At 29.1% G+C, this 19,508-nt stretch overlaps 1 protein-coding gene across 1 annotated transcript; it reads right to left on the bottom strand.

The window, feature by feature from the left end:
• Positions 1–1,756: 1,756 nt before the first annotated feature.
• Positions 1,757–8,367, bottom strand: LOC114390897 (lysine histidine transporter 1). Its single transcript, XM_028351820.1, has 8 exons — positions 8,128–8,367; positions 4,682–4,839; positions 3,863–4,246; positions 2,990–3,383; positions 2,760–2,865; positions 2,540–2,631; positions 2,378–2,446; positions 1,757–2,285 (listed from the first exon to the last, which is right to left on the bottom strand). Exons 1-8 carry the CDS (start codon positions 8,176–8,178, stop codon positions 2,187–2,189), a joined length of 1,353 nt encoding a protein of 450 aa, XP_028207621.1. The 5' UTR covers positions 8,179–8,367; the 3' UTR covers positions 1,757–2,186.
• Between the last annotated feature and the right edge of the window lie 11,141 nt (positions 8,368–19,508).

Below are 19,508 nucleotides of genomic sequence, written 5' to 3' on the forward strand. Positions count from 1 at the left end.
TGAAAAAGATAGTGTTAATATCAATTTTTATTTTTCATTTTTTAAATTTACTTTTATTTTTTATTTTTGTTTTTTTATTATAAAAATATGGAAAACAAATATTTACAAAAAAAAAATTGAGAGTCTCACAAACAGTCAAGGATTCATTGAGTTAAAACGAATCAAACAGCAGACTAAAAGAAATAGGAGGAGAGAAGGAAGAGTGAAGAAGAGGAAAAAATGATAAATAAAGAAAGAGATAAGATAAAAGGAATAAAGGGATACTTAGAGGTCTCTCCTCCGTGTACACAATGTAGTGAACTCTCTTTGACTCCTGAGGATTCGTGTCTCTTCTTATTTTTTTTTACGTTCTATATGTATTTTATTTTTTTTGTATTTCCTTATAATTCTTTTCTTCTATGTAATTGTGATATTCAAATATCCTCCTTTTATATTGTTCATTTTCCTTTTATTCTCTATCATTATTTCCCTTCTTATTAATATTTTTTTTCGTTTTATTTTTATTCTTCTTTCCCCTTTTTTTCTTTTTTTATTTTTTTCTCTCTCTTTTTTCTTTTTCCCATTTTCTGTTTGATTCTTCCTTTCCCTTTTTTTTCTTTCTTTTTATATTTCTTTTTGTGTTCTTTCTTTCCTTTCTTTTTTTTTATTTTATTTTCTGTTTTTCTTCTTCTTTTTTTTATTTTTTTTTGTTTTTCTTCTTCTTTTTTCATATTTTTTGTTTTTTTGTTTTATTTTTTTAATAACTTGCCTGAAAAATATTAAATTTTTGACACCTATGTGACATTATAAGAAAAAAAATAATATAAGAATCTAAAATAAATTCTTATATGACATTATAAGAACAAAAAAATAATATAAAAATCCAAAATAAATTCTTCCATTAAAAATATTCAAAATGATAAAGATATCCCCCACATGCTAAGCGTCAGCAACTCTGTCCATTTCAATATTCCATTTTGGCCTTTTGGATAATATAGAATCTGGATTCTGGAGTTATTTTTGTGTGGTTAATTTTATTCAACCTATACATTATGTACTGTCTTCTACTTGTACGTGTCCCGTATTGCCTTGGAATTGAAGTACTGAACATAGTAAAAGTAGTGATATAGTGTTGCTTGTGCAGCTGGACAAACCCGTGTCAGTTTCATGATATCTCAGATCCCTCTCATCTTTGCCAAGAGGAGATGGTAATGCCTATGTCTCAACATTGGGGAGGTCGTTCGTCTGCTTCCTCCATCAATTACATGACTTATACAGTTGGGTCTAGCTCACACTGGTTATGCTATGTTTGGATTAATCAAGGTTTAAATTTTTGTTAAAAGAAAGCATTCTTATTTAATACTTCCTCTAGTATTAAATATAAGAAAAAAATCATATTTTTCTTGTTCTTTAAGAAAATTTCAATTAATTTTAACTTCCTTAAATTTTATTATCTCTATAAAACTCTTCATTTGATTGAGGTGTTAGTTTTAATGTCTCCTTTTTATTTTTGATATCAAGTTTTAATAAAGAATTATTTAAAGAAAAAAATACTTTTTGTTGAAATTGATATAATTAAATGTGATTAATTATAACTTTCTTAGTTAATGTGTCATGTTTTTTTTTTTTATTGAGACTAAAGTACTTATACAATTATTCAGTAAAGTTATTTCAATTAAAAAAAATTATTTTAAGTCAGTTATGTCCAACATTAGAGACCAGGTTTAGGTTCGAAATTAAATCCATGAACCTATTAATATTTCACAATAGACAAGAATAAATGTAAGCGCATTCTAAGTCATTCTATGAACGCCCTTAGTTCAAACGAGAGTACAGGAATGAAAGACTAGTAGAAATTACAATAACTATACAACAAGGTCATTAGTAGAGGGGTTCTGATGTGAATTCAGTGGAACCAAATAAATATAATAGCAAACACTTTAAATAGAGCAAAGAGTCGTGAAGTAAAAATTGACAAAGAAAATATATATAAAATTCCCTTTTCATAATTTTCTTTTCCACTAACAAGCAAGTTGCAGATGATCCTCCTCAACCAATGCATTCTTGCATTCTATAGTTAAAGCACCCAGCGACCTAAGATAAACCAGATTCTATAACACATATGACTTTTATTGAGCTTTCATTCCCTTCTTGTATTTGCAATTGCATGCTTCAGATTCCCATCATTGACTCAGTTAGGAATGAATTTATGAGTAGAACTTGTAGTCCTTGGCACTAATTATGATTGACCTCAATCCTCCAATTGGTGATAAAATCATCAACAATAGGCCAAACACAATGCAGATCTGTAATTAATGGGGCAAGATTAATCCTAGCTTAAAAAATGGAATCTCAACTAAAGGAGAATAATTGAAACAAAAATCAAAATTCAACATACCCAGTTGGCCCACCAAGACATGCTGAATCTCCTTGGTTTGTAGATCGCAAGCCACATGACGCAGGGGAGCTGAAAAATTAAGCAAGAAAATTAACAGTTAAGAATTTATTTTCCCCCCTAAAGATTATTGTGTGATTAAATTCACCAATGTATTTGGCTTACAAAGTATGTTGTTGGTGCAAAAGCAAATCCTCCAAAAAATCCTAGGAGACCACCGAAGAATGGGAAGGTAATAGCAACGAACATTGTGAATGCTGAAAACAAAGAGAATAATATATCAATTGAACTGAGTCACAAACCAAAATGAAATGAAATCCATTAGAAGTGAAATATCTGCTTATGACAAAACATACACTTCAATGATTACGAAGTGTTTACTTACCCACATACAGATTGCGTACAATAAAACGAAGTGTCATACTAGGTTTAAAGTTCAACTTCTTCACCATCACAGTTTCAATCATGTCAAACACTGGCATTGCATAAATCTACAAAAAAAAAAAAAAAGAGTTACTCTTGATGACTTCTGTTTTTTGAACCAAAAAGAAAGGGTGATGCTAAAATCAAAAGGGTTTTGGATAATGGACAAGAGTAAGAGAAACTGAATTTCACCTGATAACTTCCAATAACATGGATCACCACAAACATATTAGCCATTGCAATAAGCCATTTTGGTTTCTCTAAACTGATGAGAATGTTATCTTCAACTGTATTGCCGAACATCCAGTAACCAATAAGGGCAACTGGGAAGTAGCATAAAGCCACAACTATGTAAGCAACAACCACTCCTCTCCACATAGGACCCTTGGATGGTTTCTCTGGTGTAGATGGAATTGTTGCTTGGATTTCCAACACCACATTGTGTCCAGCATAGGCAAAAGCAACATCCCCAAGGGCACTAAAGAAGTTAAAGACTGTTCCTGATGTACTCTTAGCTTTGTAACCATATTCTACATTCTCTTGAACACCCTTATGAGCAGAAGCTGCCCAGGCAATTGTAGAGTAACTGTAGGACAATGTAAACATCAAAGTTGAAGTTAGCATGTTCAATTCATGTTTCCTTTTGTACTACAATTCAAACATCTAACTTTAAGGTGGTTGATAATAGACAAGGATAATAAAATTTGGATATAGATAATAAACTTAATTGCTCTTTTAATTCCATTACTATTGTCAATTTGTAATTTGATCTCCTATTTTTTTTTTATCTCCCAGTACTTTAATTGTGTAATTTTGATTTATCTGTTAACTTGATATTTAATATTTAACAGAAATGCTAACATGATAACGTAACAAAGTGTCTTGCCAGTATGAATGTGCTGACATAATAGTGCCATAGAGTGTCACAATAGATTGATCAAAATTAACAGTAAAAGATCAAATTTGTAGGAAAAAAAAATAAGGGAACTAAATGTGCGGAATGAAAATAAAACGAGGACCAAAAGTTTAATTAAACCTATATAACTAAAAGGTTATGACTTGTACCTCAAGGACATAACTGCTGCTGCCAGAGATACACCAGAAATGGAGTTGAAGTTGGGCAGGTGAGACAGTACAAAGTGAACAGAGGCAAAGATCATAATGAAGAAGGTCAACTTGATCTTTTTGCAGCTGTCACATACAGTGTCATGGAACTTTTGCAAGGATTTTCCCCCAGTAACCATATAGACAATGTTCACCCCAATTTCCACCACAAGTTGTTGAGGCACCACTATATAAAGTCCTAGCTTCTCCCCAAAGGCATACTGCCCCAGTTCATGATACCTATCAAAACGTTTTCCAGGTACCATTTCATGCATCTCAACCATTTGCCATAGAGTGTACAGGGTGATGATCCATGACAGGATTAGTACAGTTACACCAGGACCCCTGAAAAAAAACATAGTGATTCTCAAATTAAAAAACGCATAGTATAGTATATATACTAAAAAGTTGTTTATCTTTTTTTATTTCTTTGAGGTCGTGGAAGTGGCCCAGTCAAATTATAAATGACAACCTCTAGGAGTTAGGACTATTGCAAATGCTAATCAGTATGTTACCATGTTTTTCAATTATTTTCAGCATAACTTTCAACAAAAATATTCTATAATTGATTTCTTAACCAAGTTGACAAAACCCAATAAATATTTGGAGTGCTATATTCAACTCATCCAATTTGAACCTCCAACATTAATTCACTAGAAAAATTCATAATATTTTGCAATAAACATTTTTACCTTTTGTGCATAATTATGTGATCAAAAGATGTTTAAACAATCTTTAATAAGAAAAAGGCAAAATGTAACTTGGGTTTGAGGGATATACCATCCAAGCTCAGACATGGCATATGGGAGACTAAGAACACCAGCACCAACCATGGCAGTGACATTGTGGAAGGCAGAGTACCACCATTTTGCATTCCTTGAAGAAGTAATTGGAAGCCAATCATTAATTGCCTTCTGCCTCTGTAATTCCTCTTCAGTCTGTTTAATCAGCAATGGCAAATACAATAATGAGTAAGCCTAACAAAAGAACAAGAATAAAACATTTTACAAGGAATCAAGAGAAGAAAAAAAAAAAGGCACAAGGCATAGTTTGGAATCTTCTTATGCATAAGGGGCCTCTTTTGATTTGATGGGCCACTCAAGGGCCAAGGCTAAGTTTACGGGTAACAGGTGTGGCCAATGAATTGTGCTCCAACAACTGTGGAACACATTGTCCCAAATTTCTAGGAAAATGCAGTTTAAAGGATGTCATTGTAACATTCTTAAGTGCTTGTCTTTATCATGTGACTTTGACCGTCAACCATTATGATTTTCGAATTAAAAAACACATATAATTATATAACTTAAAATATTTTTAATTTAAACTGATTTATTTGACATGTGTTGTAAACTGTTAAGGTAAATTTTTAAGAACTTTGGGAGTAATAATATGTAAAAAGTAATTAATACTGATATATAAAGCTACACCAAATAACATCCCAAAAACTTACAATAACACAAATCAAAAAAAAAAAATTCATCAACAATAACAATACCAAGTACTGTTTTCAGGAAAAGAAAAAAAGTTAAGAAGAAATAGTAGAGAAAAAACACGTGAAAACATTCATCATGAACGAGCAGTAGTTAATTCTAATTATTAACACCAATTTTTTTAACAAAGAATTTCTTTAATTATAATACTAGACATTATAAATATGGCGGAAAAATGTCATAGAAATAATTGATGCAACCTTGTTAGTTGTTATATACAGTAGTACATTATATACATAATATATCCATTTTTTCTTGAATACTTTTGCTAAATTGGTGTGTTTGAAAGATTTTAAGAAAGTTTATTCTTTATCTGCAAAATACGAATATTAATTAAAAAGGGGATACAAGAAGTACCCCACATAACAAAATAACAAGATTTTAAGAAAGTGATAATAGCAAGGAAGAACTATAAAAGAGGATCAATTGGAGTTAGTAAACATTGAGATAAACTCTAAAGTAGCTAATCTAGAATATCTAATCTGATTCAAACCCATTAGGTTATAGTAAATTAAATGGGTTGACCTAGTTAGATTTCTTTTTAGAAAAATAAAATAAAATAAAGGAAATAGGTCTGCAAGGCTCCGTGATTGGTACGTTAGTATGATATTTTTCTCCAACCGGTATCACACTTTCAACCTTTAAAAAATAAATTAAAAAAACCTGTCTCAATCCAACTCAAAATTAACACACAGCTCTAGTGAGTGTTAGATCCTACAAACTCGAACCTGTTATTTTGACCAATTGGGTTGAGAGGCTATATTATATATAACCTATTTTAACAATTTTAAATTAAATTTATGAAATTTATTTGCTGGTTGGAAAACATTATCCTCTAATAAGCTGTAAAATATGCAAAAATGAAAAAAATGAAGACGGTGAATCATCATAGAAGAAATAGAAAAATGCCCAAAGCTAGCATGCCTCATTATAAAGCAAGAAAATTTTCATGCCAAAACTTACCAATATATCAAGACTAATACGTGTAGGGCCCACGTATCCAAGTTGATCATAAGAAGTGAAAAGAAAGTTTTGATCCTCGTCTAAATAGACATGCGTATAGTTTACATTCATCATTGTTAGATGTAAGAAATGGTAAAATATTTGGAAAAATGCTAATAATATTTTTTTCTTATCATTCTTTCTATTAAATTTATTATTGGATAGGTTTTACGATTTTTTTTTTTGACAGCATGTAAATTTTATGAAATAATTGTTTGAACCCGTTCTTTATTTGGATAAGAAATAACGTGAAATTTAATAAATATTATGTTATAAGTTTTTGTTAAATGTTAGTCAATATATTATGCACATTAACCAAAAAATTATCAGTCAACTATGCATTTTTGGGACCCGATTAATTCTATTCGAATTAAATAGATTCATGAAAGAAAAATATTTTTTCAATACCTAAATTTATCTTTCAGACTTGAAAACCATTTATTTCTAAAGGCGTGTTGACTTTCCAGTTTTCCCGTAACCGATGAAGAGGAGGAATTTATGGAGTAATAATCGTTTCACTAAAACATCAACTGTTAAAATATACTAGTAGTAGTTTATTCTATTTTGTCTTGAAAATTCAAATTCTGTTTATAAAGACTAAAGAAGCACTGAAACATCAACCTGTATAAAATATGAAGTAAAAGAAAAGACACGCTAATGACATCTCCGAAGAGATTTATTTGTGCATGCGTATTATATACTCCGTACAATAAGGTAATTCATGTTTACCCATAGTGTTTACTAATGGATAGAGTAAATTACACTAGTAAACTAATCCCTCGTACATTACACTAATCCCTTAACCTTCCTATAACAAAGGTCAATGTTAAAAAACAAGAGATATTTATATAATTTTATAAAATTTTAGTGATTTGTGTAATTTACTCGTGAATATTTATGTACCAAACCACGTGGAGCCATAACAACAGGCAGAATTAAATGCCAATGAAATTAGTTTTTTTTTTTTCTTTTCAACTTGTTAGGAAAAGGTAGGAACGAATTGGAATCTGGACGAACTGAGTGAATGTGACGGTCAAATATGGCTAAGAGCCCAGAGGCTTCCCACATGCCACTAACCCCTATATTCACATGTATCTTGAAGAGAGCATAGAAAAGAGGGTTTTGGCTATTAATGATATCTCACATGAAATTGGCCAATTTCTCAGCCAAGAAAGGGAGAACAAGGAAGAGAATTCTACACTCTTTAATCCCAAAACGACTTTTAGCCCTAAAAAAAGTAATTCCAATACGACTACTATTCACTTTGAAGTGAGTGATCACAGTAGTTGATGAAAAACTAATTATGGTCAATGTTACGTTTTAGAAAATTTGTGACCATAATTTTAATTACAACATCAAGAATTTTGGGTTTACCACCCCATCGGTTTCTTTTGCCTTGTAATTTCACATAACATCAAGAATAAAACGATATAGTGATTCCAATTTAAAACCTTACTTACATATTAAAGAAATGAATATATTGAAATATATATCATCAAGATTAGAGGAGTAAAATCCTAAAATAAATCAAGGTACCTCCATTAAATTACATTTTCCATGTGATTGTGGGGACAAAAAATTTCTTGACGTTTATGAACCGTTTTTTAAGATCTTCTTCATCTTTGGTTTTAATTTTTATGTTAATAGCAGATACGATAACAGAGTATATGAAACGAAGAAACAATGATAATAATAAAAATTGGTATGCAAAGAGACAGAGAAAAAAAGACTTACAGCGTTTTTGAGATAATTGTTATCAATTGGTGTTTGAGACTGAGTTCCCATGATAACCCAAAAATCAGTAACCAACGAAGAATACAGAACGCGCTTTCTGAGCTTTCAGCTTTGTAATAAAACGCAGAATATGGAACTTCTTCACCTTGATAGTATAATTATCACCGCTACATAACAAGTCAATTATCACGTGAAGAGAGAGAGAGGGAACAAAAAGAATAGAAAATCAGAGAGTTCTTGAAAACCCGAAGAGAGATTCTTATATATATAGTCTACAGAGATAGATGTCTACGTATTATAGTTCTGTTTTTCTATTCGATCGGAAGTTTCTTCGTTTCGGCGCTGTCTTTATTTTTTTTTCTTTTTCTTTAAAGGTATTTCTTTTTTCATTTTTTAAGATCCTTTAGGAAAAAATATTTGGTATTTTTTTTTAAACCAATGTATCCTTCGCCAGAAAGTAAAAAAACTCATGTCAAAAGTACTAAAATCCATTTAAGTAATTAACAGATATTTTTCTATACATACAAGTCAAAGATTCAATATAGTAGTTAGTATTTTATTATTAAGGAATCACAATCCTAATCATAGTGTCATGAATTTTATTAATGGTCAAAATATATTTGATTACAGTTATTTTTTTTATTTTAAGAAATAAAGGAAATAGATTTTTTGTTTTTAAAATTGACAAGGATCTTCACTTAGAGTTGGGGATCTAGGGTTTCTTAAAACATGATGTTTTCTCAATAATCGAATAAAAAGTTATTCTAATAAAATACTTATTTTCTAGCAAACTATTTTCTTAATTTGAAAAACTTAAAATTTATCAAGTTATCACGATTCAGACATTTCTCATATATAGGAAATTTTCACGATAGCCAAATAGGAAGTAAATCTAAAATAATTATTACTTTCAACTCAATGTTTAAATATTTAATAGTTAATTCTAACAAAGTGTGAATTAAATGGTTTTATAAAAATAAATTTATGTTCAGTAAAAAAATGTGAAATTTATATTTATTTATCATCTAAGTTATCTATCTTTTAATAGAAATTATTTGAGTTTTCTTACTAGCTCAAGAAAAATATTTAATAATTAATAATAATAAGATAAAAAAGAACTAAATTTTTAAAAAAAAAGTATTTTAATTTTTTCAAAACCTTGCACCAGATATGCTTACATGATGCAACTATATTAAAAAAAGGTGCTTAATAATAATTACATCTCCAAGGTTCTCATAGCACTGCATAATTCGATAATGCAAAATCAATCAAACAACAAAATCAAATACATCAAAGAGGAACTAAATCTAAATATATACTCACTAGTTCTAAAAATCAAACCAAAATAGTACTCAATCCCCCTACAAACTTAAAAATTGCTAGAGAAGCACTTAGATCAGCTTGCCAAAGTTGATATAAAAAAACTTCGTACCCCATTGTCCAGAGGCTCTTCGCTATGCTGATATGTGATAAAAAAAAAATCTCCTTGAAAAGCTTTCAACCATGACTATAAAAAAACAAGATTTTGTGCCAAACTTTTTCATTGTCAAATTCTTTTCCTTCAAATACCATTTCAGTTGGCTGACTCCATAGAATCCAAAGGATAGCACATCACCCTACCACCCACCATTCATTTGCTTTTCTGCCTACCAAATCATGTGCATGTTGCAAAAAATGATCCAATACTTACCGAGGCATTGGAGAATTTAAACCCATAATATTGTATCAATGTTTCCAAATATTGTGTGAAATAAGACATGCAAAAATAAATAGGGTAAATCCTCTACCTCCTCTTTACAGAATGTACACACTAGTTTTTTTATCTTGGATTTGTCTATGTTGTAGATTCACTTTTGTTGGTGTCCTATTCATGAATATTTTCCACAACAAAATTGACACCTTTGACGAAATTTTAAGTTTCCACATACCCTTAAAAATCCACCTTAGATGAGTCAAACCTTGAACCATACAAAACTTTGTATGTCGAATTCACTATGCATGAATTTGAAGTATCTACTAACCAAATCCAATGATCTTCCCCTCTGTTGCCAACATTTGCACCCTCCAACACCCTAAAAAAATCTTCCACTACCCTCTTTTCCCATTCAAATCACTTGCTTCTCCAAACAAAACCCCATACCCACTTACCATCCCCCCACTCTCCCATATTCCCAATCACCTCTCCTTGTTTTCCAAATTTGTGAAAATTCTCGCAAATTAAAGAAGCGAACAATATGGTTTTAGTCTCAATACTTTCATGAAATTTTGTTTTTAGTCATCGCAGTTTCTTATCATTCAATTTAGTCTATGTACTTTACAAAAAACCTTGTTTTTAGTTCCTCCTCACATGGTGTTGACATCATGTCTTACATGACAAATAGATTAAACTATTCATTTATCGTGTGAATTTATGGAAACAACGTTCAAAAAGCAAAAGAAGATACAAGAATAAATTTGCAACAACGGTTGAAGAATAACAATGGAAACAAAGACAATTATAGAGCCCTTAAAAGTTATGATTCAATGTGTTAGGAGAAGACATATTAATAGCTTATTCTTTTTTAAAAAGTAAAATAATTTTTTGCAACACTTAATCATTTTAAAAAAAACATATTTTGTTTGTCATGTTAGACAAAAGTTAACCTCATTTGTGAAAATTCTTAGAAGAGGAACTAGAAACAAGTTTTCTATAATGTATAAAGACTAAATTAGATGATATGAAACATCCAATACTAGAAATAAGATTTCATAAAAGTATAAGAACTATAACCTTGTGTTTGGATCAGAAATTTCAAAATTTTAAGGAATTTGAAATGCCTAGAATTTGAATTACTTTGATTTTAATTTTCTTCATTTTTCAAATGTTTTGTTTGCATAAATCAATTCAAGTTTTTTTCCTTTTAAATTCTTTGTTTGGATAGGGCAATTCAATTTTCTTCAAATGCAAAATTTCAATTTTATATTTTAAATAGATAAAATTTTAATATTAAACTTTATAGAAAATAAACACAATCTAATTTTGAAATATTAATTAAAAATATTTTCAATTTTTAATAATTTATAGATACAAAATATTGATAATTTTAACTAAGATTGTTTTGTCTGAACACAACCAGTGATGTTTTTAAACCGACATCAATCAAGACTATTTTTTGGTCTTTTTTGTCAAAGTATGTCGGGAATATTTGTCAGCTGACATCAGTCGGGACTATTTTTTGGCTAAATTGGTTGAGTCTATTTTTCAGCCGATGTTGGCTAGATTTTTTTATCAACGTCGACTAGGGTTTGTTTGGCCGACACCGACTAGAGTCTTCTCAAACGACATTAACCAAAACTATTTTTAGCCAACGTCGGCCTAAAAAATCCTAGCAGGCGTTGACAAAAAAATCTATCCAATATCGACTAAAAAATAACTTAGTCGATGCTGACCAATAGAACCTACCCGATGTCGACTGAAAAACATCATTGGTCAATGTTGGCCGAAAAATCCATAGTCAAAGTTGGCTAAAAAATAATCCTGACCAATGTCGGACAAAAAAACCTACCAAACATCGGTTATAAAATAGTCTTGGTTGATGTTGGCTAAAAAATAGTTCTAACCGATGTCAATCGAAAAAACTCTAGTGGATGTCGACTGTAAGAACCTAGTCGATGTCAATTAAAAATAGTCATGTCCGATGTCGATCAAAAATACTTAACTGGTGTTAGCAGAAAAAACCTTAGCCAACATCAACCAAAAAATCTAGCTAATGCGATTAAGAAATAGTTCTGACTGATGTCAACCAGAAAACCCTAGTCGATGTCAGCAAAAAAATCCTAACTAACGTCGGCTAAGAAAATCTAGTTGACATAAGTCAAAACACCCTAGTTAACATCGGCTACAAAATAACCCTAGCCGATATTGGTTAAAAAATAGCTTTGGGTGATGTTGGCTAGAAAAACCTAGCTGATGTCAGCTAAAAAACCTAACAGGTGTCTACTCAAAAGTTAGTCATGATCGATGTTAGTAGAAAAAATTTAGCGAACGTTGACCAAAACAATCATTGGTCAACATCAACTAAAAAAACCTGGATGACAATGATAAAAAAAAATCTTTGACCGACGTTAGTAAAAATTTTCCATGACTGACGTGAGTGAGAAAATAAGTCTAACCAACATCATCTAAAAGAAATCTTAGCCGATATCAGCATAAAATAGCTTTGGTTGACATCATACAAAAAAATTCTGACCGAAAAAATCTCGGTCAACGTCAGTGAAAAACAACTTATGTCGATGTTGACCTTAAAAACTTTGGTCACCTGTAGTTGTGAGTGTTGAACGATAAACAGTCGCAAGCAAGAACGTGAGTTAGAGTGAACATCTCCAAAAAAAGAATTTCAAATTTTATATTTTTTGAGAGAATTTAAAATCTACTATTTTAGTCAATCAAAATACAATCAAAATGATTCATAAAAATACCAAAAATTAAATCTCATTTCAAATACTCTATTCAAACAAACTATTTTATCATGAATCATTTTAAATTTCTTAAAAAAATAAATTCTCCTATTAAATTGTTCCATTCAAACACACTATAAATATATATTTTTTCCTTTAAAGAATGGTCCCATGTCTTTTTTAATCAGAAAAAATCAAATTTATTTTTTATAAATTGATTACACTTTTTTTTCAATTTTTTTTTATTTCTATACGAGTTTAAAAATCTTGGTATAACTAGAGAATAAGTCATTTTTCTAACAGACCGTGGAACATGTTGTTGCGGTATCATTGTATTGACTTTTTTGAGTGTGGAAACCGGTAGTCAGGGGCAGAGGTACGTATTAGCCGAGGGAGCCATGCCCCCCTTATTTTTTTAATTTTTTTTAATAATCAATATAAATATTTTAATCATAATTCTTTTACTTTATTAATTTTTAATTATTAGATAAGATTTTACTTTACTTTAAAGGCTAGGTTACGTGGCCTGTTGGCTTTTCTTTGTGGTTCCAGTTCATCCATGAATGTTAAGTAAATATTCTTTAAAAAATATAGGATAAATTTTGAAAATTCATTTAATTTTAATGTATTTAGAATTCCTTTATTAGTAACCGTGTAGAACATATCCAATGATTTTGATATAAATAACCCAATTTATCTCACTTCAATTTTAAGCAACTTAATTAATTTTCTTTTTAATAAACATTTCTATTTACAAGTTATTTAACTCACAAATATCTTATTTATTTTCCTAAAAAAATTTATTTATATCTCTTATTTTTTATTTGTAAAATTCAAAAAATATACTAATAAATTTACAATACTCACTTTCATTTGATAATTAAAGAACTTGTGAGTTATATATGTTGATCTCTCTAATTCTAAGTATCTCAAAATTACATGTATCACACTATCAAAATAATATATATATTTTTAAGCAATCCATTAAACAATTTTTATTGTAGATTCTAATAAATTCTTTTATTAATTCTTTTGTTGTAAATGTTCTCTCCAAGTATATTATAATAGTTTAATAGTTACTTGATAATACAGCTTTATATTATCATTCAATCACAAATCATTATTTATATAATTTTTAAATGAATTATTATAAAACCTAACAAACTTATTTCTGATGAGATAATTGTGTAATATTAGTGTATATTTCTTTTTTCTCACATTGTATTATTAACAAGCATGTTTTGATAGTTTTATTTATTTCTTATCTCATAAAATGAAGTTTTATTTTTAATTTATTTTCATGTGTGTATGTATAAAAATGTAATTAATTTAATTTTTTTTACATTATTTAATTATTTTGGTTTCTATTACACTCGGTGACAAATAAAAATAATTTTAAAAAAAATTTGTCATCATTGCCCCCTGATTTCTAATCCTGGGTCCACCCCTCCTGTTAGCTGAAAGTGGCAGCGTGACAAAAGATTATTTTAGTCTTGGGTAAGTACGTTGCAATTTAAATAGGAATTAACGACTTTTCAACTTTCAACATCGTGAAAAATAAAATGAAATAAATTCAACTTTCAACTATTCAGCCTATTATCATACATTCATAATTGGTTGCGTTCTTTTATTGAGGGTCTTCCATTGCGGAAATGTCGTGAAATCAATATGCCTTATTCACACCATTCCACTCAGCTTTTAGCCCAACTTACGTATTCACATTCCTTCTAAAATAGGACTTCTTTTGTTCCATATGACCATTTGACAAAAATAATTATTCCAATTTAGGTATTATTTTTTTCAGAGTATGCTCAGTGGGAGTAGGATTTTTTTTTTAACAAAAATATTTCTCATCAAAAAGTCAATAATTAATCTCTCAAAATATTTAAAAAATCAATTTCTCCTGACAGATATTTTTTTTATAGGTACAATTCAGGAATCAAACGGATGACTACAAACTTAAAAAATAAAATTATCTCCCAAGTATTAACTATGCCGCACCATATTGATGTGAGAGTAGTTATTTATATATAAATAAGAAAATTAATTACAAGAATAAACATATCTTAAAAGTTATATAATATATTTTATGAAATCAAAATATTAATTATTTTTCTTGGTATATGTATTAAAATCTTAGGCGTCATTAAAATAGAATGAAGGAAGTACCATTGAGTACTGGTGTTGTATGTCAAGAATCCTTTGCGAACTTTACCATGATTAATGAATGACATGGTTGTAAATGGTAATACATATTGAGAGACTGTTAGCATAAAATTAGACACCAAAACCAAATCGACATAAGTAGTAATAATAATAAATTTAGTGAAATAAAAGTTAAACACCGTATTAGAAAATTCTCTTTATAATTGTGTATTATAGATAGAGAGGGATTGACTTTATTTGTGTCACTTGTCAGGATAACTTCTTCAACACTATGTTTTCTTTAGAATCAATGACTATAATTTTTCTTTCAATTTTAATAATATAAACTTTTAGAATTAATTTTAGGATTTTGAAAGTAATAAATTTCATGAAAAGTTACTGCATCAGATCTATAAAATCAAATTTAATAAGTAATTTCTTCCTTAATTAATAAAAACTAGTACTTTTACATGCTTAAAACTAATATTAAAGGATGAGCTTATCATTTTCTATTGTTTATCTAAAACATAATTGGGATCATGATGGCCACTTATACATTATGTTAGTTTCCATTCAGATTCCAAGAATCATCCCGGATCATGCCATGTTATTACATGTATATAGTGTATCAAAGACGTTAATGCCAGTTCAATGAAATCAATTAATGTTGGATAAAAATACGTACATTTGACTTTATTTTTTTTTATAATTAAAAATTAGCAATTATGTCTCAAACAAAATTCTCCTCTCGGTAAATGTCCAATAGAACCACTCAAACCTCATTTTCAACAACAACAAAAAAAATATCAAACCTATCTATGAGGATTATTAAGGCTCACACAATCTAATAGATGATTGGTAAAGAGAATCAATCTTGCTCAAAATTTACATTGAAAGGTGCACTAAAAGAAATTCGTGTTTTAGCACGGGGCAAAAACTAAACATAAAACACAAAAGCAGATGCCAAATAGATATTAACATTAATTTTACGTTTGTTTATAACTCGGTGTTAAAGTCGGAAGCTAAGCAGTTGCGTTTATGTTTTTGACCAACACTACATAGTATCCACCAAAAAATGGATGCTAGCTTGGAAGCCAAAGAAAAGAAAACCAGGTCGACGCCATCTTTAATATCCACGTAATGGACAGTAAATTGATAATAAAAATAAAAACATGAGTGCATTTGGATAGAGAATTTTAATTGATAAAAATAATTTATTATAGAATTTAATTTTTTTAATTTAAAATTCATTATTTGGATATTTTTTATGAAGAATTTAAATTTTTGAAATTTTAAAACAGAATTTTAAATAACTAAAAATGTGGAATTTTAATTTCCTTCTAAAAGATGAGAAATTAAAATTCTCTTCTTGATAGAAAAATCTTTTAAAACGTTTTTATATTTCTTTTATAACTTCATCCTTTCTTCCACCCGAAAGTTTCTGACATCTCATGCTTGAACTCGTGACTCTTCCCTCACGTTGATGATTCTCTTCTTTGAGAAACACTGTGTCTGAGCTCACGGAGTGTCGATTGGGTGTGCGGGTGTAGCCGTTGCTGCTCATCATGCGATGGAGGGTGGAGGTGTTCACTGGCATAGAGGGCCTGAGCGATTTCTTGATCGTTGACCGAAAATTGTGATCAAGTGTGGTAGTGTACGTCATCTGTCTCAGTTCCCCCACGATTCCTAATAACGCATCAATATTCTTCTCTTTTGAAACACACCAATCATATATATTTTCTTTTCTTTGTATTCATTTTCTTTCATCGTCATAATTTTAATTTTTTTATCTAAATACAAAAATTTAAAAATAAAAAAAATTCAATTAAAATATTCAAATTTCTTAAAATTTAAAATTTCTCACATCCGAACATACTTCAAAAAAAATTTATGCCAATTTGATTAAATAGGATGAGAGTGTTATTAATGCTCTAATATCATATTCAATTGTTGCACATATAACAAAAAAATTGATACTAAAAGCGTGACTATGCGGCCAGTGCTAATAGAGTTGGCTACATGGTTGACACGCGTCAATTATGTGATCCATATTACTCAAATTATAAAACCAATTCAAATCTTCCGTCACAACTTGAATTCTTGCTCGTGCTTACGATATCGGAACCACCGCTTTCAGAAGTAAAAGTCGTGTGGTTAACAATTTATCCGTGGTTGAAGAAAATGAAAAAAGTAATTAACATTTGTAGCAGTTTTAATTTGTTGTTTAGTAAACTCAAGTCCTTATTATACATGCTTGTTAAAACCACAGGTGAAAATATATTTTAGTCGTTTCTAGCTAGATGTATGATACTAGAGAAAACACATTTTAAAATTACTTTGTGTGATTTGTCAAGGATTGGAAAAGAAATCCTTAACATTATAGGAACAAAATCCTGTATTCTTCTCACATGTCTCTCTCTTTTTTTAATCTATAATCTATAACTATTAATAATGGAAATTATCATATTTGGTGTGCATATTTTTTAAACAATTTTACCTTTCATTAATTTATTTTTTTTAACAATTGTCCCACTACTTTTTAATTAATTATTTCCATTCTTACTTTTTTTTTAACTTCTAATTTTTTTTCTTTTTTTCTTTTATTTAAAATATACAGAGAGACATTCTGTGCCTCTCTTTGCCTAGTTATATATAAAGAAAATAAGATCTTTTGTTATCCATATTTATCTTCCTATTTTCTTCTTATAACTACCTTTTAAATATCTTTTTTTTTTTTTTTTTATCTTTATCATTTTTCTTTTCAACTAACCCACACCCTATTAATAAAAACTACCCACTATTATTTTACTTTTTTGATTATTTTTATTTTTCAAAAATTGCAGAGGCACTCCGGGCCTCTTTTTATTTTTTCCCTAGTATACATAATTTTTTTAAGCAAATGTTGCTTATTATAATCGTTCACCAACAAAGAATAATTGGCAGTTGAACCTAGGATCAACTTTCTCCGCATCAACTCCAGTTGACAAATATTAGAGTAAAACTATGCACTTCAACTTACTGAATAAAAATTTACACGGCACTCTAATAAATACTAACACTAAATTTAGTCATTATATATTTTTAAGAAAAAAATACTTTCATTTTTATCGGAAACCAAAGATTAGATATCAAGCTGTTTTTTTCCAAGTAATTTTATCATTTTCTATATCATCCATGCCAGATAATATCATATACTACGAAAGAAAATATGCTAAATTCTCTTTGAAACGTTTTCACGAGAGCTCATCATAGTTAGCTAAATTTTCAGAGAAATATGCAAGCTAGTTTCTTCCTAGGCAGGTGTTATTGTAAAATTCAAGTGTTCAAAGACTCAAAATTCACTAGAATAATTTCGAGGAATTGTTAAATATTAGTAAGAAGTTTCTGTTTCTCTGCGTATAAATGTCCATTAATCATTGATCATTGACAAGAAAGCCAATTTTCCATGATCCGTGTCAGATATATATCCTTACACACCATTCCAAATTGCAAGAAAAGTTCCAAATAGCATTAACCTGTTTCAACAAATAAATAAGCATTAACCTGTAACCATCCATGTGTGTCATCAGAGTGGCCTATTTTGAAAATCCCCTATTAATTATTACTATACATACCAGGGTGAGTTGTTATTTATTGGTTGGTTAAATTGAAAATTTTAACTGTTAAATTTAAAGCCTTAGACTGAGTCTATAAAATCTTATGTAAATAAAAACTAGGGACATATATTGTGAGAAGACTTTTATTTTTTATATGAATGAGAAAATTAAATTTAGACTATATAATTATACATAAAAGATCAAAATTTAATATCATGTGTCTATTTAAAAGTTACTTGATTTTCTTTTAAAAAAATTCACATTACTTGATGTATTTTAATTTTGATCATTCAAAATAAAATTTAATGGTCAATATATATTTATCTCATTAAGTCCTCTTACTAGTTATACTCTCATAAAAACTAATCTATATTTTGTTGTATTATATTTATTTTAATGAATAATATATTATTTAAGTATAAGTAAACATCTATTATATATAATTTTATAAGAAGTTAAACATGAAGAAGTTTCTCACTACTACAAAAATATCTTTTTACATTGTAATTTCTATCTACATCCCTTATTTAACGGTCAATGTAGAAAATGATGTGGTGATACTTTTGTGTTTTATGCAAACATCTTTACATCAGTTTAAAATTTAATTGATGTAAAAAAATCGATATATCAATCAAAGTTTTAACTAATGTAAAAAAGAGTCACTCCACAAAACACGAGCCAAAATCAATCGTTAGATATCCCAACAACTTCACTTCCTTTTCATTCCCACCAATCCGTGTCTCCCTTCTAGGGATGGGTATATGGATCCGGGTTATATAATCTAATTAGTGTGGATTTTGACTCAATCTGTTAATTCTGTAGATTTTATGGGCTAAATCCGTGAAGCCGTGAAGATTAAAAATCTAAAGTTAGAATTTGATGTGCAAGGTAAGTATTACTTTGCCTTCCTATATGTTGCAATTAATTATTTTCCTTTTAACTAGTAATATTTTGGCCTTCGACTAAAGAATTTTTTATGTTTGTTGTCTAAATATGTATTTGGACATTAAGACTTTGATATTTTAGTTACAATGTGAAAGCCTTGATGCATTCAGACTTTGATATTTTATTTAAAATGTGTAAAGATAAATATCACAACCAAGAAGGTTGAATTGTGATTTTAGAATTTTTAAAGTCATTTTCTTAGAAAATAATGTTACTATCTAAAGACGACTTTAGTACAAATAGATAATCGATCTTTGC

Source organism: Glycine soja, chromosome 16 (assembly GCF_004193775.1).
Source record: "Glycine soja cultivar W05 chromosome 16, ASM419377v2, whole genome shotgun sequence".
NCBI lineage: Eukaryota > Viridiplantae > Streptophyta > Magnoliopsida > Fabales > Fabaceae > Glycine > Glycine soja.

What these genes read in the sequence shown, in the direction of transcription:
- LOC114390897 (XM_028351820.1), bottom strand. Translation starts at nt 8,178, where the DNA reads ATGGGAACTCAGTCTCAAACACCAATTGATAACAATTATCTCAAAAAC. An exon ending in ACAATTATCTCAAAAACGCT is followed by an intron (nt 4,840 to 8,127) that starts GTAAGTCTTTTT and finishes CTGATTAAACAG; the next exon opens with ACTGAAGAGGAATTACAGAG. An exon ending in TTGCACCAACAACATACTTT is followed by an intron (nt 2,447 to 2,539) that starts GTAAGCCAAATA and finishes TTAATTTTTCAG; the next exon opens with CTCCCCTGCGTCATGTGGCT.